General features: G+C 36.4%; 1 protein-coding gene across 1 annotated transcript in view; it reads right to left on the reverse strand.

The window, feature by feature from the left end:
- LOC114360101 (protein O-mannosyl-transferase TMTC1) overlaps positions 1–27094 on the reverse strand; it is a 194570-nt gene that overhangs the window by 78417 nt on the left and 89059 nt on the right. The window contains exon 3 of the mRNA XM_028314666.1: positions 13064–13241. Coding sequence (XP_028170467.1) covers positions 13064–13241 — 178 coding nt within the window. The remainder of the gene's footprint in view (positions 1–13063; positions 13242–27094) is intronic.

The following is a 27094-nucleotide window of genomic DNA, read 5'->3' on the forward strand; positions in this document are numbered from 1 at the left end:
GAAATTAAAATGGTGTTTACAAAAGCCTCGGCAATATTTTAGTGGGACTTACATTCCATTTGCGCGGCTAAAGTTTATCTATTCGGCTGAACATGGCTTACCGATAATGGCCCTGATAAAACGTTCGCAAACCTCCAGTATATAAACACGGCTTTATGCCTAAAAACTTGCTGAACATTGGATTCACACTGAGATTTATGTAGTCAATTATTTCGCTATTGAATCTCATTTGATAAATTCAAAGTACAATGAATGAAATAAAATGTTGTTCTTCGTCTGTCGCAAAAACAAATTACCGATGATAATATGACACCACAGATAAAAAGGTATTTTGGCAAGCAAAATTAAGCGTAACGTGCTTAAAGGACCATTGAAGGGAGTAAAATTGGCGATTATCAACAATGGTACGCGAGCCAAACATTCCCGTACGTTGACTAACATTTACTACTCATTCAGTACATCTTAACTCATATAAAATAGAGTTAAACTCATGTTTGGAGTTTTAACCCCAATTTGAATCTAGCTACTCTGGTAAAGTATAAAATAAAGTATTACGAGTCCAACCTACAGTAAGCAGGTATGCAATCACCATCGTCCATTGAAAACTACTTGTTTATTTAGTACACAACAAACACGAGCCGTTTTATTTTACCAAGCGAAATTGTTTCCTGTCATTAGCCTTCAGTTTAAAGACTAGGTCATATAATAGTATCAGGAAGAGCCACTAGTGTTGCAAAGCTCCTGACCGTTTAACATGCGAGCCAGCGCTTTACATGGTAAGCGACGTTCATTACCCCGCTTTAGTAGTAAGTGGCCTTTGGGTTCTCTTTGTAGCGGAATTAGGTATTCTGCGAGCAAAATTCATGAGCTTACCTGTGCTCTGCAGAGTATATTACGAGGTATAGGTATTAATCATATTTAGTGTTTAAATATTCAAATACAAGAAGGCAGAGAATCCCGATTTTTAAAGATAACCAAGAATGTTTTTATCATGTTAAGAATGATAAGTGAAGCCACGTAAAGAATTTAAGCCTTCATCTAACAGCAAGCGTGAGTGACGTGACGTGAGCACTGCGCGATATTTTCATACGTCTATCAAAAAAATGCCTAAATAACACTTGCTCCTGACATCTTTTTGACTACATCTTTATAGTTTTATTATTAACTATATATATATAAATAATATATATAAATAGTAAAATAACATTAATTTACTCAACTTGATGATTATTTTACTGCATAATGCATACAATTGAACCAGTAACATTTTTATTGATTGTCCATCAGATTAATACTACTCATTGGGTACGTAGCGTCAAATAATTGCAGTGGATACCAAAATGTTCTGTAAAACTAGTGTATGAAAGCTGTATTGAATTACACTGGAATCAGCTTAGTTGCGGTTTGCTATTGTTTGGTCGCTTGTTACGTGCATTTTAATACCGTTCGCCGAGCACTTTCATGCTATTTAGGCTATGCCAAATATTGGCTTTTATGTGGTTAAATTACCACTAAATATTTTAAGCCCATAAAGTTTTAGTGGGTTAGGTTTACTAAGCTTTTGTTTTGTTTTATTCAATTTAGAATTACGGGAAAAGCGAAAAGGAAAAAGCAGCTTGCTTATTGGTTATGATACGAGCATTATAAATTCGATGATGTTGATCCTTTTTGACAACGTACTACGTAGTTAAAGGCCAAAATTTTCTCACTTATTCTGCGAATATCAGCTTTAAATAGCATATCACAGCCGTATCATTTGATTTACACGATTCCCGGAACACATTTCCCCGCCCGTCACCGAGCCATCCAGGTTGTCGCTAAATCAATCATTCAACGCTGAGCGAGTTATATCAAATAACATTACTCCAATTACGCGTCTATATCATTAGCTTATACTCGATTGACAGAAGAGTCGTTAATAATCAACGCCGGCGCGGATTCCGCGCGAGTCGGCGATATTCCGGAGAATTTGCAAGAACAGTATTATTTTCGGTAATTACCAGCACACACGCCAGCTCGACAGAAGCCAACTGGATCTATTACGAATCCCAAAAGAGTCGGTAGACTAACAAAATCTTCCAATTAAGCAAAGTCTAGAAACTTTTGTCTTTATACTAATGTAGAGAATGTATATTGTAAATTATTTTGTGTAATTTGGGCTGAAAATAGGTTTTCACGCTTCATCGTTTTCGTTTGTTAGAAACTTAGATGAAAACACAATACTAAATAGTCCAGTCATTTGTGTCACTCCACAACACTACAGTTCCAGTATTCTAGTGCGTGTAAGAGGAACAAACACTTTAATATAAATAGCTACGAATTTATGATAGCATTAACATCACCATTCTTGTACGGTAATAAACAAAACAATTCACCGCCGCAAAACAATTAAAGAAAACTCAAACTCAAATAGAATTCACTTACCGCTCGTGCCACAACGCTTGCTCTTTTCAGACGGACGCCATCAAACAACAGTAAACGCTATGCTAACTCCATTTGACCGTCCAAAGCGGCACTAATACGTCCCCTGTTAAATAATTCAGTTCGCAAACTGCTTGCCGGCAACGCAAACTTTTACTCGCGAAATTTAAAATATTTAAACCGGCAGCTCGCGTCTTAACGTTAGCGCCTGAATCTGGTTTACTACCGAATCCGCGGATTATGGAAGTTAGAGCTATTAAAAGTATGTTAACTTTTATTAGTGGCACTCGCCGTGCATAAAGAGATATTTTTGGACGCTTATCGCCTTTTAATGATCTCGTTCCTTAAGTTTTTAAAGAGTGTTGATCCATGAGTTTACGAAACTATATTTTGAGTAGGATGATTATTTATGGATGCAGACCTCTCTCTCTCCAAGTTCCTGATTAAATAAATAAACAGGGTATTTGACATTGTTTTTGGTCCTAAGTTATTATATTATAAACCTTCAAAGATGCTGAACCTATAATAATTTAATACTACTTAAAGTAAGCAAAACAAGTTCATAAAAATTACAATAAGATCTGTTTCAGATAAAAGGATAAAATATCCAATCCCATTGACGTCATTTGAAAATAAAATACAATTTCAAAACTCTATTAAAAGCTTGAAAATTGTTTTGTTAAAATTGAAGACTCTGAGACACAAAATTATTAAAGACAAAAAGATCAACGCGAAAGTTTCGGGATAATAATTGTCTATAAGACTAGAAGGAGCCAGTGTTTCAAAGGTATTCTAATTGGCAGTTAGCTCGGGTTCTTATTTCTAAGTTAAATTAAAGATTCGCATATTAATGCTGTCTCGCCGAGCGGCAATTCGTCCATCGAGGCATGCCTAAAATTGCCTAGATTAAAAATGTCATGTCTGGAAAAATATTTGTAATAAAAAAAAAGTTCAATATGATTTATTAAAATTATTTCATGTAATACGAATCAATGAACTGATTGGCCGAAAAAAGTTAGTACAGGTATAATAATACAAAGTTAATATTAAGCTGTCGATGTGATTGGCCCCTGTTAGATGTCATTCATTATCAGTTGAGTCTGACACCAAATTGTAATTAAAAGACGAAGTTTAATTTCACAAAACTGATTACACCAAGACATGACATGTTGTTTGAGAAAATCCCCGACGTCGTGGCTTAAATAAATCAAGCCACCTGCAACCAAGCATAAATAAGTCTCACACACCGTCAACTCAAATAACGAAACTAATTTAGCAAGTGTATTAAACGCAAACAGAGAATACATTATGAAATATAAACGAGACACATAAATTAAACGTAATGAGTGTCGCGAGAAAAATGAGGCAGACGTTCACGTCGCCGTAATTAAGGCGTTTGTGATAAAACTTGAAGTTAATTAAAGCGAGAATTACTTACAGTCAAATAGTCAATATTACGGTAGGTACACAAAGTCTAATTAATTGTTTAACTTAGCTATGTATTTTATAGACTAAAATAAAATAAGGAGACTTGACAGTCGCCCGAGCCAATTTATCTCCTTCTCCCATCCCTTTAGCCTATGCCAGTCTACTAAAGGGCGTAAGCCTCATCCAAAGAGTGTACAAAAGCAAGATTTTTTCATCCAGCCGCTACCTTATTTCGTAGGTTATCTAGAATATCAGGAAAAGCTGTTCTAATTGCCAGTTTATCCAGCCCCTGTACATGCCGCTCGTTCTCAAGTCGTAAATCAGCGGCTGTAATCTCGCCGCTGTCTATCGGGCGGCGACGTCTGATTACATATCACTTGGCGCTGCGCTGCGCTTCGAAATTGAATGCTATATTGCTTCGCAGAGGTTGAGGTGATTAAACAAGATGCCATCCGACGCTAAGTAACCTAAGTTTATTCGGCTGTTTGCGGTCTCAGCCAATATACGAGCATTGCTCGAAACGTAGGTGCGGCTTGAAACAGAATATCTTATAATGTGTTCTGATAGAGTGCGTACAGGTATTGTATAGGTAGATTACCTGATGATAGTTCATTTCTAATTAAAATTCATACTTCGAGTTATGAGAAGAAAGACGAAAAAATAATTTTATTTAGATCAAACGATTGAATGATAAAAATTATTGACTGTGCATTGTGTGTGAAAAATAATATTCTAATCNTTTGCATTGCACTGATGATGGGATAGAAAAATAAACAAGCAAAACCTTATTCGTTAGCAAACGTCATATTTATTTAAATGTTAGCAGCACTGTTTCTTGCACTGTTATGTTGGCAGGTTTGACTCTTACAGTACCTAGTGCATGCGAAAACTGACACTAAGGTGACGAACCTTTTCATTCCGCGACTGTACTTGGGAACGTGATTTGACGTTTCCTTCTCATTCTACGTAAATATTTTTATTGATTTAGACAAATAGGCCCGTAGGTGGTCGGTAGGTCAGAGGTCACGTGACGTATTATTGGCACGTGTAAATAATGAGGTATGATATGTGTTGTTACGTTTTTCAGGCATATCATTAATGATAGGTTAGTGCTTGTGCTCGTTTTCAGGCTTTACACGTACCGTAGAGCTCGTTATTGTTAATGGGAACTGACTAACAAACAGAACTTCTAACGAAGGTTATGGTTAGGTTAAAATTGTAAGACCTAATGTGAATGTGCTAATGTGGTTGGTTATGCAATAAACGATTGAGTATAGGTGGATTTAGCATTGTCCATTATTAGTATAAAATGATACTGACATGGAGCATCTAAGATCCATGATAAGCATGGTTTCTTTGCTACATTTTACTGACAATGATAACACGATGAGCTTACAGAAGCTTGAAATTATTAAACAGTATTTAGTTTTATGCTTACAAAACCGATGTTATCTTTGACTTAGCCATTAACTACGATTGTGTTTATTTAATTCTAATGAAGCATGAGATAAGGATCATTAATTGTATTCGAAATGTTTTAGCTTAACCTTCCATTATGCTTTTATTCCAGCTTTAATAGCTTTAGTGGCATGGCAGATAACCAATTTAGTAGGTCTTTTGAATTTTCACTTATTTAGTGGGCATAGAAAGTATTTTTTATCTTTTTTCATAGAGTAATTCTGGCAAAACTGTCGAAACTAGATCTTTTCACGGAAGAAAATACGAAAAATAATGTAATTTCTCCTTAGAAGGAACCGCAACCGGCGCAAGACGAACGCTCTTAGCATTATAATGAAAAGCCGTAAACGGAGCAACTGAGGATCCAAATATACAGGATTCTATTTTGCACGAGATTAAGCACAATTTATTAACTTTATAAAATTAAATTGTTTCAAACAACACAATAAGTGGCTAATTATATTGATGGGCCTTGATTCTTATGAACTAACTAAAGAAATACTGTGCTTTCTATAGTAACTGTCACATCATACTGGCTTTTATTTTAAATTAAGTATTTTATTTAGTTTAGGGCATTTTAACTACGACAAAACTTACACCCGTGTCTTCTTCACCCAGTAACCACTAAAACGCTAAATCTTGTACAGTTTCTTCCCGTATGTTCCCACTTACATTAGTTATTGTCCAGTTAACCCGTCGCACAGACAACTGAGCATCGGCTCTCCTTAATGAGGGCTATCGTTTTTATACTTAACAGTTGGCACCCCTGGCGATTGACAGGACCTTACTCTACAGTGGCGCCATCTTGATGAGCGCAAATGCGATAGTCCTCCTACCACTTTCGCACTCACCAGCCGGCGCCACTGTCTTCGCTACTAGCAAGTGACAGGACCTTACTCTACAGTGGCGCCAACTGGTGAGCGCTAAAACGATAGCCCTCATTGGAATGTAAATAGGCAGTGCTTCTTTCCCGATGCCACTAAATCCCGCGGGATTTATCCCTCACTTGCGAAGGGGCTTGTTTGCGGCCGGCGCGGGGAGTTATGGTATGGTAGTTTGAATGTTCGAATTCAGGCCATTAAGAGCGGCCATTTCCGATTCTGGTTGAATTTGGCGAAAAGTTGTTGATGAAAAAAACTTACTACAAGTCGAGAGTTGGAGACAGTCAAATCTTTCTGGCGCAGTCAGATAAAAAACCACGTTACCGACAGTAGGTTATTTCAAGTGTGTGTTTCACCACCTATTCATAAATTGATACCATTTAAGCGTGTTTGTCTAAGTCAAAGTCAAAGTCAAAATTTCTTTATTTGTTTAGACTAATAAATAGTTCTTACAAATCGTCATTTTGCTCTTAAGGAGCCTCTACATGTCTCATAATCTTTTTACCCTACCAGCGCTTCGAGACCAACATTTGGCAAGTGCTGAGAAGAAGCGCCGCAACAAACTCAGTCACCACTGTCTGCCGGTTAATATAAATAAATAGAAATAGCAGTAGTAGGTACATTTGATTCAGGAGCAGTTCACTGAATTTACCATGCATTCTTGTATAGTGTAATAATGGGTATACAAAATTGCGTGGTATATTAAACAAGGTAGTGACGTGCTAATATCTAGACTTACAGATTACATACTTAAATACTAGTCTTGTTGGTTGTCCTAATAAATAAAATAAATAAATAAATTGATTCTTTACAGGAAACACTGAGTCTGTTGGTTATCTTTTATTGCTAGACGTAATATCGTGAATGTCAAGATAGCTATTAACTACCTATTCAATATTCATATACCCAGATATCAAAATGGTCAGTGGTCACGTTTACTGCAAATTCACNTTCTAATCATGTAAAGCTCTCAAAACTGAATCTTTGCATGCACTAGTTCCGAATAAAATTCAGCGCAGATTTGAATACTGAATTTATTTATTGATTTTCTATAATTCCACTTCGCTTAAACCACATTGACCGCGCCACACAAATCGCACCGAACGAGCCATACAAATAATATTTCTATGTCACGAGTGCTCGAAATGGTTTACAAAAAATATTTGCATGTACTCGTTGCGAGCGAACACTTGAACTATTTACGGATAAAAGGGTTTTCGTGTTGCCGTAATACGTGCCCGAAAAATTGTTAAGAGCCGGGCGAAGTTTATTTATGTACTTGGGAACGTGATTTGACGTTTCCTTCTCATTCTACGTAAATATTTTTATTGATTTAGACAAATAGGCCCGTAGGTGGTCGTTAGGTCAGAGGTCACGTGACGTATTATTGGCACGTGTAAAATAATGAGGTATGATATGTGTTGTTACGTTTTTCAGGCATATCATTAATGGTAGGTTAGTGCTTGTGCTCGTTTTCTGGCTTTACACGTGCCGTAGAGCTCGTTATTGTTAATGGGAACTGACTAACAAATATAACTTCTAACGAAGGTTATGGTTAGGTTAAAATTGTAAGACCTAATGTGAATGTGCTAATGTGGTTGGTTATGCAATAAACGATTGAGTATTGAGTATAGGTGGATTTAGCATTGCCCATTATTAGTATAAAATGATACTGACATGGAGCATCTAAGATCCATGATAAGCGTAGTTTCTTTGCTACCTCTCACTGACAACGATAACACGAAGAGCTTACAGAAGCTTGGAATTATTAAACAGTATTTAGTTTTATGCTTACAAAACCGATGTTATCTTTGACTAAGCCATTAACTACGATTGCGTTTATTTAATTCTAATGAAGCATGAGATAAGGATCATTTGTATACGAAATGTTTTAGCTTAAGCTTCCATTATGCTTTTAGTCCAGCTTTAATAGCTTTAGTGGCATGACAGATAACCAATTTAGTAGGTCTTTTGAATTTTTACTTATTTAGTGGGCATAGAAAGTATTTTTTATCTTTTTTCATAGATTAATTCTGGCAAAACTGTCGAAACTAGATCTTTTCACGGAACAAAATACGAAAAATAATGTAATTTCTCCTTAGAAGGAACCGCAACCGGCGCAAGACGAACGCTCTTAGCATTATAATGAAAAGCCGTAAACGGAGCAACTGAGGATCCAAATATACAGGATTCTATTTTGCACGAGATTAAGCACAATTTATTAACTTTATAAAATTAAATTGTTTCAAACAACACAATAAACGGCTAATTATATTGATGGGATTTGATTCTTATGAACTAACTAAAGAAATACTGTGCTTTCTATACTAACTTTCACATCATACTGGCTTTTATTTTAAATTAAGAATTTTATTTAGCTTATAAGAAAAACTACGACCAAACTTACACCCGATTCTTCTTCACCCAGTAACCACTAAAACGCTAAATCTTGTGCAGTTTCTTCCCGTATGTTCCCGCTTACATTACTTACTGGACAGTTAACCCGTCGCACAGACAACTGAGCATCGGCTCTCCTTAATTGGAATGTAAATAGGCAGTGCTTCTTTCCCGATGCCACTAAATCCCGCGGGATTTATCCCTCACTTGCGAAGGGGCTTGTTTGCGGCCGGCGCGGGGAGTTATGGTATGGTAGTTTGAATGTTCGAATACAGGCCATTAAGAGCGGCTATTTCCGATTCTGGTTGAATTTGGCGAACAGTTGTTGCTTTATTAGAAAAAGAAAAACTTACTACAAGTCAGAGTTGGAGACAGTCAAGTAAATCTTCTTTCTGGCGCAGTCATATAAAAAACCACGTTACCGACAGTAGGTTTTTTCAAGTGTGTATTTCACCACCTATTCATAAATTGATACCATGTACCTAAGCGTGTTTGTCTTGTTGGTTGTCCTAATAAATAAAATATATAAATAAATTGATTCTTTAGAGGAAACACTGAGTCTGTTGGTTATCTTTTATTGCTAGACGTAATATCGTGAATGTCAAGATAGCTCTTAACTATCTATTCAATATTCATATACCCAGATATGGCTAATCAAAATGGTCAGTGGTCACGTTTACGAATTCACATTGATTTATTCCGTCGACTTTTATAACTCCTTTAGGCAACGATGTCTCCTGAAGCCGTGATTGAAACCGGCACGGCAGTTTTATCGCCGGCCGGAGTCCGGACGAGAAGAAATCTATAAAGTTGTTTTATCGGCGCGACCCGATATTGAATCTGATATTGTGAGCCTCCAGATTTTGTTTTTGGGCAGTAAAATGTTTTAGTGGGGACCAAGCCTGAATGTACAGTGCCTACTTTATTTGTCATGTAACAATGAAAACGGATTTTCACGTCCTTAATGCGGAGTGGAGCAATAATTCTGACGGCGAGTGTGGAGTTACAAGATATAGGTATGCTTAAACGACAGTCAAGTTGTAAAAGACAAAGGCTAATCTAACTTTGAAGAAAGAACAGCTCGCCTATTCAGTATATCCCTATTCTAGCAGTCAGAAAGTGGAAATTTTCTTAGTAATCACTCCACCAATTTGAATCTTAGATCACGTCCTGCGCATGTTTATATCAAAAATTGATAACAACCCTTATAAATCTGTGACCTGTAAGATGCAGGCAACACTCGGTACAATAGCAACCTCGTTATTTGAAAGACCTGTCCGGCGCAGGCAGCCTCGGCGCTGAATAGCCAACGAGCGGCAGAAGCACAATGTCCCGCAGGTTCACAACATCTGCGTCTTCCGACCAACTTGTTAGGCTAGAGGCTAACAATATCCTACGCTTTCTCCTGCTCGGATGGTTTCCTATTAAACCGGTGTTATGGGTCGAACATCTTTTGTTAATGAGGCTTGGGATAGTACATCAAACAGCNACCTTCAGACTTGCGTGTAAATATTTTATTTATACAAAAGTAATGTTTCATAGCGAAAAACGGTAAACCAACAAAAAGTGTTCGTTTGTTTTCAATGTAAATAAATTCTGGATGAAAACAAAAACAAAACAAAACTTCATGTTAGAAAATAATGCTAAAATATTTTTCGCAAATACAGACATTTATAAATCATAATGACAATGGAGAATTTTAGTTCTCCGTTCAAAACGTTCACGTGATAACTTATTTATAAGTAAAAGTGTGTTTTAAGGAGTAAATTAGAGAGTTATTTTTGATTCATTAGCATTGTGTGCACACGTAGTAGGTACGTTGTGTTACATTTACTAGATTCTTGTTCATTTTTCACTGACCAGCATTACTAATGAAAATGCGCATTACGTGAGCTCCCATAAAACAAAACAACACTGCGGTGTCATTGTAAATGTATAGTCGGCCTCACACATGCGGTAACAGTTCTAGATCAATCTTATGCATAGATTCATAAACGTAGTCTAATATTGTTATGCTCATATTAGGTTTATGAATAACTATATTTTTTGTAGCTGGTTATACCAAAAAATCAAAGATCCAAATGTATACTGCAGAATCTTGACGGGCGCTGCCAGAACAGTGTGAAGAGCGCGATCGAACCAATTTGCTTGCGGCTTACGTGCCAGTTTGACTTGAGATGCGACCTAAAGTGTACGTTTCGTAGTGTCGTCTTGAATTTGGCACTGACTTACGTATTCATTCTGGTAGACACACAAATCTATAATAATATTATAAAGAGTTAAAGTTTGTGTGATTGTATATTTGTTAAATTGTAAGGGGTAATCTCGGGATCTACTGAACCGATTTTAAAAAATCTTTCACCAATAGAAATCCACATTATTGCTGAGTATCATAGGTTATACAAAAAACCGAAACGCGGGCGAAGCCGCGGGCGGAAAGCTAGTTATGAATAAAATGTTAAGGCTTACAAAAGATAAAAATAGATTTTTATAAATAAATAATAAAAAGGTTCTTTAATACGGAGTCAAGTTATCATTATTGTGAAACAACTTGCAACATTCGCTTTAACAAGGAAATGCGTGTAATTTCTGAGACTGGCTGTACGTGCTAGTGCATTCCAGAAGGCGTTCCATAAATCACATAAATGCAGTCGTATGCGGCTGCTTTGTCCGCATACATAATATTTCTTACTTTGTATTATGTCTAGAACTCCGGTTTTTAATACCTATTTATCAAAGTATTACAACAAAAGTTCGAACTCGTTTTTCGTTTCGTTATTTTTTAGTAACGTACCTTAGCTACGAAATCTTTGAAAAGCTTTAAAAAGTATAAGTTTAAAATACACACAAAATTTACCTATGTCGGTTCGGTCCACTATGGTAAACTTCCAGCTCGTACTTTAAATTGATTTTTTGATAAATGTCGAAATTTGAATTGCTTGGTAGAAGCTTTTTTTATTAATCCCGCCTGTGACTAGCATTGCATATCGACCTATTCGAGTATTCACTTTTTTAATCCCCGGCCTGGCAGCTGTATGCTCACTAAAGGATCATCTAAACTAAACCGCGGGTGTTTCGATCGAAAGCGGCCGCCATTGACGGCCGTGAGTGCGCGTTATTTCCACCGCGGAAATTGCTCCCGTGTCCGCGGTTCTGTCAAAATACGCGGTTTTCAGCTGGTTTCAGGGTTCCAAACAAAAAAGTTTATTATTGGATTAGAGTTTTAATGCAGAATGTGAATTTATGACGCTCTAGTAAACGAATTTGACATGACTTTGTTTATATTTTCTGCTATGATAGTATATTTAAAATCGGTAAATCAACACACACACGTTTCGAGCAATCGTTATATATCCTCCTAAAATCATCCAGCAAATTTTGACTTAAAGAAAATACAAAATATTTAAAAAGGGTTAGCACCAATGGTCATCAGTACCGAACCATGGATATGTTATTTTGTCGGACTTGACCAATTTTTTTCTTTTATTAGACAACCATTTTACTGGGAACGGAATTCCGTTTGTTGTTTCTAAACTATTCAGTTGTTTTGTAATCCTGCGCCAGTTTTTGCAACGTACATTTTCATGGGCATAGTTTCGTTCATTGACTTTGTATAACTATCACATCTGTACGCAATAGTTTGGTAGATATACTTTTAAATAGTAAAATTGTAAATGAATGTTTCTGATTTTACAAAATGTTTCTGATTTTACAAGTAGGTACGTGACATAATTTGTGAGTGGCGCTTACTGTTGTGACTGTTGTTGTTTTCATAAAGCCTTTTTTCTTCATTTACGTCTGTCTGCAACACATGTCGTATTAATGTTTTGTACATGCCATGCATTTGCAGAACACTATCACGCGAATGACCGAATTTGCTTATTTACGAGTATTACTTTCGGCCGTTCTCTTCAATAAAATCCTGCTTGCTAAAGAAGCACTAGCTAATTTTCTATATACATCGCATGACTCTCGGTAGCTATGTCATGATGACTTATTAATATACCAGATCATTGCTACATCACGTAGGTAAGGCACACCAATGCCCATTTTAGAGTTTTATTGAAATAAAACTTTGATTTTCGTCAAATGTTTCTCAATATGAAGAAATACATATTCTAGTCGTTGTTTGAGTTCAAACTAAAGGAAATCAATAAACTATTAATACGGGAACAGTTTACCCGTGTCATGTGACAATTCAGGCGCGCTAGAGTGGTGCTATTTTAAGAAATTGTGCCCGAGGCATCTTCCTATTTGAATAAATGACATATCAGGCGTCTACTGTGATTATTTTATGACAAAGAAGTTTTCTAACTGCCAGTTAAAAAATGCTTTTGGAGAGATTCTCTTGCCGTGTATTAATGAGATTTCAAGACAGCTGTTAGTTTACAACGATCACTTAAAGTAATTTCAAACGAAGTATACGCGCGAGCTATCTTGATTCCAGTGCCATCTAGTACAAGCAAAATAAAACTCACCGCCTCCGTATGAACAGGGTGGACCGCAAACAGTAGCGCCGCTAGTGCCGCGAAGGGGCGCTGCAGTCGCGCTACGACCACGCCTGTGCGCGCGACGAGCGCACAGCACGCCGCGTGCAGTGCCACGTTGCACGCGTGCCACCACCACGGCGAGAACCCGCAGAGAGCGTGGTTTAGTCTGTAACAAGGAGATAGTGTACATGAGAAATTGTAATACTCAACCGTACCATGAATAAATAATAAATACAATTACATTTTTCATATTAATCTTGGACGGCACACTAGGCAAGCCTGTCTCGTTGAGGCCAGGAGATAACTTTACAATATTTTAGGTATTTAAAATTATTCGAGCAAATAGACACTGGCTTTGTGCAAACAATAGAGCCGATTAATATTGACACTGAAACCTCCATAGCCTTAGTATTTTGAACAAGTATAGTCTTTAGTGAAATATTTTTTAATTATGCAACAATACGGTCTCTATTTCATTAGCTATATTTTTATCACAATAGTCAAACTCTATTTATCTAGGGTAAAAAACGTTAAAATTTAAATTAACTGTCGATGTTTCTCGTAGCATAAAAGACCAAAAATTACCTTATTTGATTTTTTTTTTATTAATTTTACCTACAATTATCAAGGATCGCGTCGGCTCAGTGCCGAATAAAAGTATAAAAAGATTAAATATCCAAAAGGCTGATTGAAATTCTGCCTGAATGTAATTACTGCTGTGAAAATATGAAATTCATTGTTTCGACTTTACAAATAGCTCGGATAAGTTTACTGAATTTTGACCTCAAAATACGAGTAATTAACCAAAGTCTTGAAATTGAACATTTAATAAATAATTTGTACTTTAATTACGAATATTTATTTTTACACCGTTATTTTAAGTATCATACTTATTAAACTAAATTGAAAAGAAACAAGAAAAAGAAACAAAGAAAAATTCTTGTATAGAAACTACTTTTAAGAAGAGATCGCTAAGAAGAAGATAATAGATAAAACCGTAAATAATTTCTAACGGCCGAAACCACGCACTGTTGGCAAACTTTTAATATAAACTCCGCATCCAGTTCAACATAATTGGCATATCGCCAACACGCTGGGTCAATAACCTACAAGGGATATTATGCTGCGATATTAACATTCTAGCATAAAAGCCGTTTCATTTAAGGTCACACCTAAGGTCACACATTCTTGTCCAATATACTACACAGTACACACGTAGACCGTAGCAGCTCGTAACGCGTAAGCTCACATCGTAGCAAGCAGCCGCGTAGCCGTAGCGAGTCATATGTGCTACGCGCTACGAGTCACTAACACGTACTACGAAATCTCCTACATGCTACGCGTTACAAGTCTACAGCACGCGCTACGAAATCTCTCCGCCTACATTTTGCATTCTGATGCAATTCGCGCAGTACTTTGAATACGATTGGAACAAGATGTGGAATAAAAATTAAATGATCCTCTTGTTTCCACCGAGAAATTGTAAGGATATATCAACTTCACTGTTGCGTTCAAAATAAACCCTAGTCATTTTGAGAATATTTAAGAGATGAGCAAATTTTACTGTTGATAATAGGCCTAGGGTGTGACTTCAACTAATTTGAAAGCAGGGAGGGAACAAGAACAAGAATTATGATAATCATGTGAAACAAATGTTTTCAGTAATGGTGACCGCTTCAACTCCGCTGTCACTAGGGTTCTGTGCGGTTTAACTAATTATTTTTAAATTACAAAATATAAATAAAAGGAACGGCCGATTCCAAAATAATTGAGCTAACAACATTTTCAAAACAGATGGCAACCAAATTAGCGTATTATCGGTCATATCCTGTTTTCGTGTCATTTATCATTAATTCACAGTACCGGAATCCAGCCACTAAAATCACAAACGCGTCGGACAAGTAACAAGAGCAATAATTACGAGAGGCAGGCTTGGGCGCCTGACGGACTGACGGACGCGATACGACGTGACGCCTGACGCCGGTTTCAAAGTTGCTTGAAGGATTCCCGCGAAATGTGCCCGACTGATGTAAATTCAATTCGTTTTGCTATCGCTATCTGTTTTTCTTTCGAATTTTGCAAAAGTATTTTTATGATGTGGAGATGAGAATAAGAATCTTGTTTATGAAAAGTAAGATTGGTAGATAAAATGAAACGCTGGTTTGCTATAAATTATTGTATCGTACAAAATACCTACCAATACCATAATTTAAGTTTTTTTTTAATTAACCTAGTTAACATCGGCAACAGTGTTAACTATCCATTGCCTATCATGTCGTCTCGTTCTATCGCAAAGAATCACCACTTGATTAGAGCGAGAACAAAAACGGAAATGGATAGTTAACAGTGTGGCCGTGTATACATACGTAAAAGTTAGAAAAATATATACTTCATGTTATTATTTAGCAGTTATGAAATGAGAAAAATAAATAGATAATGACATTCTATTTTAATGATATTTCAAGTGCTCAGAGTTTTAAAAGTCAGAATATATAAACGTAAACAAAACAACGCACAAGATTTCACAAATGGAAAGTGACATTCTCGCACGAAACAGTTCTCATTTCCCGTCTAAAGCTTTGAGCTTTCAAAGTTCGGTGTAGGCAGCGCTGCGGGCACCCGCGTGACATCTGGCGGCGTGAGAGGCATCCCTGTCCCGGAAGCCTTTGAGCCGGGACATCAAAAAATACAGGGACATCGACATGCCACCGTCACAAAGGACACCCGGCGTATGTCGTCCTGCTAAAATAATAACATTTGGCGGCTTTCGGACGGAATGACCAGTTTTTGTAAGTTTCGAAACAATCTTAATGTGGCTTAATTTTGCGCGGGTGAGTCATGTTATCGCAAATCTAGTTTGTAGCAAGTTGACATGAGACAGCTTAAATATTTAAGTAAACTAAGAAGAATAATAAATATCTATGTATCTTTAATAGGTACCTAGTACCTACTAAAATAAATTATATTAACTTTACTAGAATTACTATGATGAAGACTGAGAAATTTCATGGTTTAAATTATAACTCATAAAAAACTCATAAAACTCATTTATTTTTGCAAATAGGCTTTTAAAAAGCACTTTTACTTTTATTTACGTTACTACATCTTCTTTCTTCTTTGCCTGGCTCATTCCCATTTTATTTTGGGTCGGCCCTCAGTATCATGCGTCTCCAAGCGTTTGAATTACTCGTACATTTAATTTAATGTCTGTCTCAAATATCATCTTACGTTATTCTCTAGGAACTTCCATAGTAATACTAATGTATGCATTTCTAAAGCTTCTTAGTGGCGGGCTCTACGCGGAGTATTCTTGGAATGTTCACGGACGCATATAATTGTTCCGTCTTCTGCCGCGAGCGTTCGGATACAGCAGTATTATGTTATTGGGAAATGCAGCCGACGGGGCAATCATTTTGCTGCTTTGTCTATTGTACTCTACAGCTCTAATATTGCTGAGGATCTATTTTGACGATAACATTTCTGAGTCTGAAATATACCTAATTAAAATAATATGTTACATCATAATATTTCACTGAGGGCAGTGGGCGTGGCAGTAAAGTTCTCGAGTGGCGACCACGAACCGGAAGACGTAGTGTGGGCAGGCCTCCCAATAGGTGGACCGACGATCTGGTGAAGGTCGCGGGAGGTGCCTGGATGCGGGCGGCATAGGACCGGCCTTTGTGAAAAATCTTGGGTAAGGCCTTTGTCCAGCAGTGTCGTCTTTCAGATGAAACTAATGAACGAACGAACGAATATTTCACAAATTAAAATAAAACAAAGCAAGAATTTACTAACCATGTAATACGTCTTATAAAATCTCGTCTTGGTAACGTTCAAGTTTATATCTGTAGGCTTACCATGAGTTTACGTTAGGTGAGCTCGCTAGCGATTGCGTAAAAAAATGACATTAATTGTATGACATATTGTGCAGCGCCCCTAGCGGCTACTTTCAAGAAACAAAATCTTTAAAGAGATTTTTGACGTACTCGCTAGCGAGCATACCTAACGTAAACTCATGGTAGGTACACAGGAGCTCAATTTTTTTTCCATTAGTTGTTAATGATAGCAGTCGTGTATCCAACCAACGTTTACATGTACAATGTGTTCTAAATAACAGTGGACCCTTTGAGATGCAAGACGTTTAAAACGGCCCCATTCCGCAGCCTCCAGCCACGGATCAAAAGGAGTGCGGGCTGCATGACAACATGTACTTTGTCTAAAATGTATATCATTCCACAATAGACTTTGTGTAGTTTAACTTAAAAATATTAATTTTGTCTAAAAACGCATTTGAAAAAAATACTTTCTAAACTATAATAATATTGAGTGAATACTTATAGGACAGGAGATTTGAAAGTCGATTCATTCCTATTTCAGAAACTTCTGTATTTGATATTTTAAAAGATTTTAAACTTTCGCGTTCCATTTCAACTAAAATAGTAAGACACGGGTCTTAACACGACGTTTATTATTGAGTTACATTATGTACTCACGATTTGACGTTTCGGCTGCAAATAAATATGAGGGTAGTTGAAAATTTTCAAGCCCGCCCGAACAGACGACGCCGCGACGCCGCGAGCCGTCAGTCTGCTTGTGACCACGGCTGCAGCATCGTAGCCGAAACGTAAATCCGTGAGTACATAATGTAACTCAATAATAAAGTCGCGTTAAGATCCATGTCTTACTATTTTAGTTGATAATTTATAACACAAACTCAACACAGAACCCACGAATATCCGGTTCACACAAGATAAACCGTAACTACTGCCAAAAATAAGATTATTTACATAAAACATTATAGGAAAAGCATCGCCATCCGTTATACTTAGGTTCGGATAGAACGTATCGTCGAAACGCGGGCATAACAAATTTTCATACGCCGCGAATGTATTCGGCTAGAACACGAATTCTGGCAATAAAATTTTATTTGCGAGCGCTGTGGGGGGTATCTGGGAGTCGCTCGTAATGTAGTATTTGTTTTGAGGCAATTTTTGCGAATAAATAGGGTAATGTGGCGTTATGTTGCGTGCGATTTGTATTCGTTACTGGGTAAACGAGGGCGATTGTCACTTATTTTGCATTGTGTGGATACAAGCCATTGTTTTTATGTTCCTTTTCGCTTAAAAATGGTATTTCGGTTTGAATAAAATTGCGGAGGCGTTTTTAACACCGGTTTAGGTGACGATCACATTAAGCAATAAAGGTGGCTTAAGTTACAAAGCTTTTTTAGTATTCTATTACTTATTTAGTGCTTACATAAAGAGACGACAAAATATAACATTAAGAAATAAGATTTAAATACAAGTATTATAGTTCATCGAATTGAAAATGAATAATTTGCTTTCAATACGTGCTCGGGGCACTCTATGTTCGATTTCTAAACAAAAAAGTTTTGAAATGTCACTGAAAGACAGATACAAAGGAGAAACAAAAAGAAACATATCAAATAAATCGTCTCCTTTACAGTTCACAGCACAGCAGTGGCCAATATAAACGAATAAAAAGATTCACCGGCGAGCCATTTAAACTACTGACAAGTTGTTATGAAACTTCTCCCACGCCACTTCAGACCAGCCGACGCAGAATAACGCCCCAGAGATTAACATCCCGCTCTCAATGTTCTGGGAATACTAGAAAATATTTCTGCCCAAATGTTCCCGCCGATTCCAGTAAAAACGGTTACACGTAAAATATCGCATAGTGTCAGAATTGGTATAATTTATGAAACGGCCTTTTAGGTAAATAAGCTGTTAGCTCGTATCAGATCTGAGATAAATTTTAAGCGAACACGAGGTAAATGGAGCGTAGGAATAATAATATTTTGTTCGCAGCATACAATTGAAATATTGTATTTCATGTGGTACACCACATAAAAACAAATTGCTAAGCCTAAATGTAGTACACCGCCAAGTTTTGGCGTGATTTGTGCTAGGAACTTGTTTTGATAGATACAAGAGTCCTGGGTATCTTTATGTTTATTTTATTTATTTGAGGCACCATTACATAAAATTTTTACATTTAATACATTTCACTAAACAAGGATCGGGCGGATTTCTGTCTGTCACAGAAAGTTAACTGGACCAACTACACATTCTTAAGAATTTCACTTTTTCATACCAAAAGTATTTGAATGTACCTAATTATGAATTTTAATTACCCTAACCTCAAACAATGCATGTCCCCTATGACGAGACTATCTTACCCTTTAGTATGATGAGAATGACCATTTATTTTCAGAATACTTTGATTGCAGATAAAAAATAAAGTAGACACAGTAGACTTTACAAAGTTAGTTGTCCAAGAAAAAAATGAACAAAAGCACTATACCTACGAGTACGTGTGTCGTATCCGTCAAAACGTGTTTAATATGAATAGGCACTATTATATCATCCAAAACGCAAGTGCCGTTTAAACTTGAACTTGTCGCTTTTTCCTCCTCTCGTTCACGCATATAATTTGCTCGGAAAACAATGGATGTGCTTTTCATACATAATGCATGTTATCATACACACGTGGGTGCAAATCGAATTACCGACGTGGCCTTACAGGGTTTGACACAATTCAGCTTCATGTAGTGGCCTACACTTAAGTCAACAGATTGATTTTAGAAAATCTAAATGAGCAGTATTTTTATAATTTTCACTTTGAATTTGCTAAGTAGACTTCAATGAAATTACGGTTTCTTAGCATAAAACGACAGTTCTTCAAGCTAAACATTATCAAGCAATCATGTGCTGGATAATACCCAAGACAAGGCAATGTAAGTAAGTTCTTAAAACTACTGACTGTAAAATCGATATGTTATAGTCAAACCTCGAAGTTCCGGCTCTCCTAGGTTTGACTAGTCAATCCTCAGGTCTGACTATAAGTCTTAGTCAAAGCCCAAACATTTCGGCCTTTGACTAAATAATGTTAGTCAAACCTAGGAGTAACTAATTTGGTCAGGCAAAGGTCGAAACTCAATTTAATGAAATCGGGGTTTGACTAGTCAAACCTCAATTAAGACTTTAAACTAAACTATACTTAATTCTGATCTCGAACTTATTGCATAGGCGTTACGACGGTCGGTTTTCACGCGCACGCGCAGCTATCTCTTTAGGTGAAGGTACAAGTAACTAAACTTATACAGTACTGAGGTTGGTTGTCAGTGTTTCTAGATCAATCTTGATTAATTACTAATTTTTAGGGTTCTGTTACCTTAAAGGATAAAGAGTTTAGACCCTATTATTATGACTTCGCTAAATGTTGTCTGTCACCAGGCTCGTATCTCATGAATCATTCACTTAACTCAATAAAATACTTAAATATTTATGTATAGAGCCCCCCTGGCTCTCATACAGCAAACGTGACTTGTTGCAGTTTTTTACTTGATATTAATTAAAACGTAAACAGGTGAACCCTTGAAATATTCACATAATTTTAGTTGCATTTTAAAAATAAATCANTTTATTTCAGGTAATTTTAGTCTCCTTAAAATATAGTTTAGAGACGGTATTTTAGATGAGCTCAAATTAGATGTGATTATAGCGTTTTCACTAATAATTTGATACTCTATATTTAGGTCTCAACCTCTGCGTAACGATAGTAAGATAGAACTTATTTCATGTGCCTAACTATTACAGAAAGGTACTGACTGTAAAGGATCATTTTAAATTGAACTTATCCCAACTNCCTTTGACTATGACAGATAGATAGCTTTATCATCATAATCATGCTTTCAAAATAAGTAGATTGATTTCTGACCAGAATGGCTTTAGGTGGCCTTAAGATTTCGGAAGAACATAAACCTTTAATTAAATCCTAAATACCTTTAAGACATACATAGCGAGTCTTCTACACTTTCTCCGATTGTCCAACAAGATGAAGGCGCGGCAGTCGAGATAATCTATTATTACGACTTCTGCCATAATGTAGTTCGGAGATTAATGTCACGCTAGTGACTAAATGGACAGATTATGTTGTTTGTCATAACAGACGCTGAGCATTTCGGTATTTACTTACGAAGTGGTGTAGCTAAAATCGGTGCTTCTTTTGTCTTTTGTGATTCTTATTCCAAAAAATANGAAGAAACAATCTTAATGTGGCTTAATTTTGCGCGGGTGAGTCATGTTATCGCAATCCTAGTTTGTAGCAAGTTGACATGAGACAGCTTAAATATTTTAGGTAAACTAAGGAGGAAAATAAATATTTCTATATTTACTACCTACTTTATTTATTACCTACTGAAATGAAATGATATTAATTACTATAATTACTATGATGAGAACTAGAACTTTCATGGTTTCAATCACGTTACTACTTCTTCTTCTTTGCCTGGCTTATTCCCATTTTATTTTGGGTCGGCTCTCAGTATCATGCGTCTCCAGGCGTTTGAATTATTCGTACATTTAATTTAATGCCTGTCTCAAATATCATTTTACGTTATTCTCTAGGAACTTCCATAGTAGTAGTATGTATGCATTTCTAAAGCTTCTTAGTTGGCGGGCTCTACGCGGAGTCGTCTTGGAGCGTTCACGGACGCATATAATTGTTCTGTCTTCTGCCGCGAGCGTTCGGATACAGCAGTATTATGTTACTGGGAAATGCAGCCAACGGGGCAATCATTTTGCTGCTTTGTCTATTGTACTCTACAGCTCTAATATTGCTGAGGATCTATTTTGACGATAAAATTTCTGATTCTGAAATGTACCTAATTAAAATAATATGTTACATCATAATATTTCACTGAGGGCAGTGGGCGTGGCAATAAAGTTCTCGAGTGGCGACCACGAACCGGAAGACGTAGTGTGGGCAGGCCTCCCAATAGGTGGACCGACGATCTGGCGAAGGTCGCGGGAGGTGCCTGGATGCTGGCGGCACAGGACCGGTCTTTGTGATAAATCTTGGGGGAGGCCTTTGTCCAGCAGTGTCGTCTTTCAGATGAAACTAATGAACGAACGAACGAATATTTCACAAATTAAAATAAAACAAAGCAAGAATTTACTAACCATGTAATACGTCTTATAAAATCTCGTCATGGGAAAGTTCAAGTTTTACATCAGGAGCTCTACCTTTTTTTTTTCATTAGTTGTTACTGATAGTAGTCGTGTATCCGACCAACGTTTACATGTACAATGTGTTCTAAATAACAGTGGACCCTTTGAGATGCAAGACGTTTAAAACGGCCCCATTCCGCAGCCTCCAGACACGGATCAAAAGGAGTGCGGGCTGCATGACAAGACGTACTTTGTCTAAAATGTATATCATCCCACAATAGACTTTGTGCAGTTTATTTAATTTCAAAACATATTTTTTTCTAAAAACGCATTTTAAAATAATACATTCTAATTTAAAATGATATTGAGTGAATATAGGACAGGAGATTTGAAAGTTGACTCATTCCTTTTTCAGAAACTTCTGTATTCACAGAACCCACGAATATCCGGTTCACACAAGATAAACCGTAACTACTGCCAAAAATAAGATTATTTACATAAAACATTATAGGAAAGGCATCGCCATCCGTTATACTTAGGTTCGGATAGAACGTATCGTCGAAACGCGGGCATAACAAATTTTCATACGCCGCGAATGTATTCGGCTAGAACACGAATTCTGGCAATAAAATTTTATTTGCGAGCGCTGTGGGGGGTATCTGGGAGTCGCTCGTAATGTAGTATTTGTTTTGAGGCAATTTTTGCGAATAAACAGGGTAATGTGGCGTTATGTTGCGTGCGATTTGTATTCGTTACTGGGTAAACGAGGGCGATTGTCACTTATTTTGCATTGTGCGGATACAAGCCATTGTTTTTATGTTCCTTTTCGCTTAAAAATGGTATTTCGGTTTGAATAAAATTGCGAAGGCGTTTTTAACACCGGTTTAGGTGACGATCACATTAAGCAATAAAGGTGGCTTAAGTTACAAACAAAGATAGCTACTTATTTCTATTACTTATTTAGTGCTTACATAGAGACGACAAAATATAACAATAAATGTTGTGAAATGTCGCTGAAAGGCAGATACAAAAGAGAAACAAAAAGAAAAATATCAAATAAATCGTCTCCTTTACAGTTCACAGCACAGCGGTGGCCAATATAAACGAATAAAAAGATTCACCGGTGAGCCATTTAAACTACTGACAAGTTGTTATGAAACTTCTCCCACACCAGACCAGCCGACGCAGAATAACGCCCCAGAGATTAACATCCCGCTCTCAATGTTGTGGGAATACTAGAAAATATTTCTGCCCAAATGTTCCCGCCGATTCCAGTAAAAACGGTTACACGTAAAATATCGCATAGTGTCAGAATTGGTATAATTTATGAAACGGCCTTTTAGGTAAATAAGCTGTTAGCTCGTATCAGATCTGAGATAAATTTTAAGCGAACACGAGGTAAATGGAGCGTGGGAATATAATATTTTGTTCGCAGCATACAATTGAAATATTGTATTACATGTGGTACACCACATAAAAACAAATTGCTAAGTTAAGCCTAAATGTAGTAGGTACACCGCCAAGTTTTGGCGTGATTTGTGCTAGGAACTTGTTTTGATAGAAACAAGAGTCCTGGGTATCTTTATGTTTATTTTATTTATTTGAATCACCATTACATTATAATGTATTATCATTTACATTTCTAATGCATCTGCCCGCGGCTTCATTCGGGTGCATTAGTTTGCACAAAAAGTTAAGTAATATAATATCTGGATTAAGTAAAATATACATTCTTAAAAAGTATTAGAATTAGCTATGAATTTTAACCTTAGAAAATATAAGAAAAGAGTATCTCCTCGCCTATAATGTGACAAGAATGACCGTTTGTTTTCAGAGTAATTTGATTGCAGATAAAAAAAAGAAATTGAGACAAGTTAGCTGTCCAAATGAAAAAACGAACAAAAGCACTATACCTAGGTATCCATCAAAACATATTCAATATGAAAAGGTCCTTATATCACCCAAAACGCAAGTGCTGCTTAAACTTGAACTTGTCGCTTTTTCCTCCTCTCGTTCACGCATATAATTTTCTCGGAAAACAATGTGTGTGCTCTTCATACATAATGCATGTTATCATACACATACGTGGGTGCAAATCGAATTACTGACGTGGCCGTGCAGGGTTTGACACAATTCAGCTTCATGTAGTGGCCTGCACTTAAGTCAACAGATTGATATTTAGAAAATCTAAATGAGCAGTATTTTTATAATTTTCACTTTGAATTTGCTAAGTAAACTTAAATGAAATTAAGGTTTCTTAGCATAAAACGACAGCTTTAAGCTAAACATTATCAAGAAATCATTTGCTGGATAATACTCAAGACAAGACGATGTAAATAAGTTCTTAAAACTACTGACTGTAAAATAGATAGCTTTATCATCATAATCTTGCTTTCAAAATAAGTAGATTGATTTCTGATCAGAGTAGCTTAAGGTGAACCTTTAAGTACTTAATTAGACCCTAAGTAGCTTTGAGACATAAGGGAGATTCCGCTAATTTGGACCAGTTTTTTTGAATCCCATTTTACACATAGTTTTCTTTTGTTTTTGCTAATGTCCATGGTATATAATAAAAGATACATTATTCAACTTACTATTTCATAAGTATTAATTAACATGATTGTTGTATATTTAGCACAAATCAACAAAGTACGAGTTCAGAGCTTCGGTCCAATTTAGCCAACCGGTTCGATAATTTGTACCACAGGGTTACTAAATTGGATTCCAATAAATTTCAAGCCTATAAAAAAACAAAATATTATACGATACATTCTTAATAAATTAGGAAACGAAAAGGAACAGTAGTTATTAACATAGACAATCGATATTGTTTTACACTACTTTGCCAGTCTTTTGCTTTCATTTATTGTTAGTCAAACATAACTACGCTATTATAACTTCAAAATATGATTTACTAAAAAAAATTTCAAAATCCTTTGGTAAAGTTCCATACAACTTGATGTGGTACAATTTAGCCGACTAGGTGATAGTGCTTTTGTAGGGCAGCGGAGTTGTTGTAGGTGTTGTTGATTGAAAGGCCGTGTTTCAATAATTAAGTTTATTGCCAGGTCTGCACAGTTTAAGATAATACACACAATCACAAGTGTAATGGCCGGAGTACGCTAAACGCTACTGGGCGCGAAGGCGCTCAAAATACATACGTCACAAGATCGAACGAATGAAGGAATGAATGAGTTTTAGTGTTGGAACCCAACAGCTTTTAAAAAATCGGTAAAAAATATAGCTTATAAATATATATCCGCTATATAAATCCGCACTAATTTACGCTTCTAAATAATATATTAGAAACACCCTGTGATTAAATTTAACAAAATTACAAACTTAACATGTATTGTCAAAAGTTACTTGAAAACAATGAAAAAATACTTTTCAAAATAACACACACACACGTGTTTGTTGTCACGGCAAAATCCACATGGCCGATATTAATTGATTTTAGTTGTGTATCGCTGAGTGATGCAATTACAGACATTCAATAAATACTTTACGAAATATAAGGGTGGTACAATTTACCCGGCGGTACAATATACCGAACTCTCCCCTACATAGCGAGTCTTCTACACTTTCTTCGATTGTCCAACAAGATGAAGGCGCGGGAGTCGAGATAATCTATTATTACGACTTTCGCCATAATGTAGTTCGGAGATTAATGTCACGCTAGTGACTAAATGGACAGATTATGCTGTTTGTCATAACAGACGCTGAGCATTTCGGTATTTATTTACGAAGTGGTGAAGCAAAAATCGGTGCTCCTTTTGTCTTTTTGTGATTCTTATTGAAGAAAACACTTTTTGATACTCATTACATAAGTTATTTGATGAAAATCTTAAGTAACAAGTATTTTTCTTGAATCTTCTTTACGAATACGACGACCTAACTATAATAAATATGATATTTTACTAGAATTATTTTTCCACGCAGCCATTTTTATTTGTTTCGAAAGCTTTTAACCTACAAAGATCAACTGGTCGGAACTACAGCTCTACAGCAAAATTAATCTGAACCCAATGTATTTTTTGCATAAGAAATTAATTTAACTTCCAGGGTGGATCCGGAAGTAGTTTCAAGTTGTCAGTAGTTAGATGAGTTCGTTCCTCATTGCCCGAGACTGTAACTGAGGTAGTTAATGAGTATCAAACTTATGAACGTTCTAGTTTTCGAGTTATTTATTTTAAATTAAATGTTAGGAAGTCAAATTGGTTTGAGAAAAAAGGTCTGGAGAAATACAATTTCTACCGCAAAAGCGAGAAAGGAAAAAACGTAGATATTGTATTATTTTGTTAAACAATATTTTATAAAGGGAATCGGAACAAAAAATTAAGATTGTCCGTAGTTATTTAGATTTCCTTTTACTTTAATTCCTGGGAAAACTTAATTTCTCTATTCAAATTACTAATGCGAGTCTGATTCCTAATGTAGGTAAATAAATCTTGATTCAATCACTCATGATTTAAATAATTCTAAGAATCACACTAAAGGCCGACAAATTCTTTTAATGTATATTGGACGTCTTACAAGGAATAATGTCACTCCCTCAGCACATTATCACAGACACTCAGCACTTCCAAGGTAAGAATAGTTCACCCAAATCCCCATTAACAGTGGGCCTAATTCAATTGGCCGGTCATCTCGTTACGTGAGCCACCCTCATGAAATTTAATGTCGACCTTAATAGTAGTTCGACCCAGAATACACTTTGAACTGAACACTAATTCTCCCAAACATTTTTGAAGTTTTCCTCTTTATTGTGGACGAGCTCGCCCAATTTAGGTTTCTTACGGATGTTTTGGCCTGGCAACGCAATGTTAAACGTACCGAATTTAGCTCTCAAGTTAAATCGTTGAAATGTTTCCACTGGGAATTCTGACTTGATGTATGTACCTACCTATCTACGTTTGGATCCAGTGAGCGAGCGGATATACAGCTACATTTTCTTTGTGATGACCAAATCCTCATGCTATTCCACTAAAACAAAACTAAGTAGTACCTACCTACCACGTGCAAAACATCGTTATAATATGTG

This window comes from Ostrinia furnacalis, unplaced genomic scaffold (assembly GCF_004193835.3).
Source record: "Ostrinia furnacalis isolate ACB-3 unplaced genomic scaffold, ASM419383v2 OfSCF4889, whole genome shotgun sequence".
NCBI classification, from domain to species: domain Eukaryota; kingdom Metazoa; phylum Arthropoda; class Insecta; order Lepidoptera; family Crambidae; genus Ostrinia; species Ostrinia furnacalis.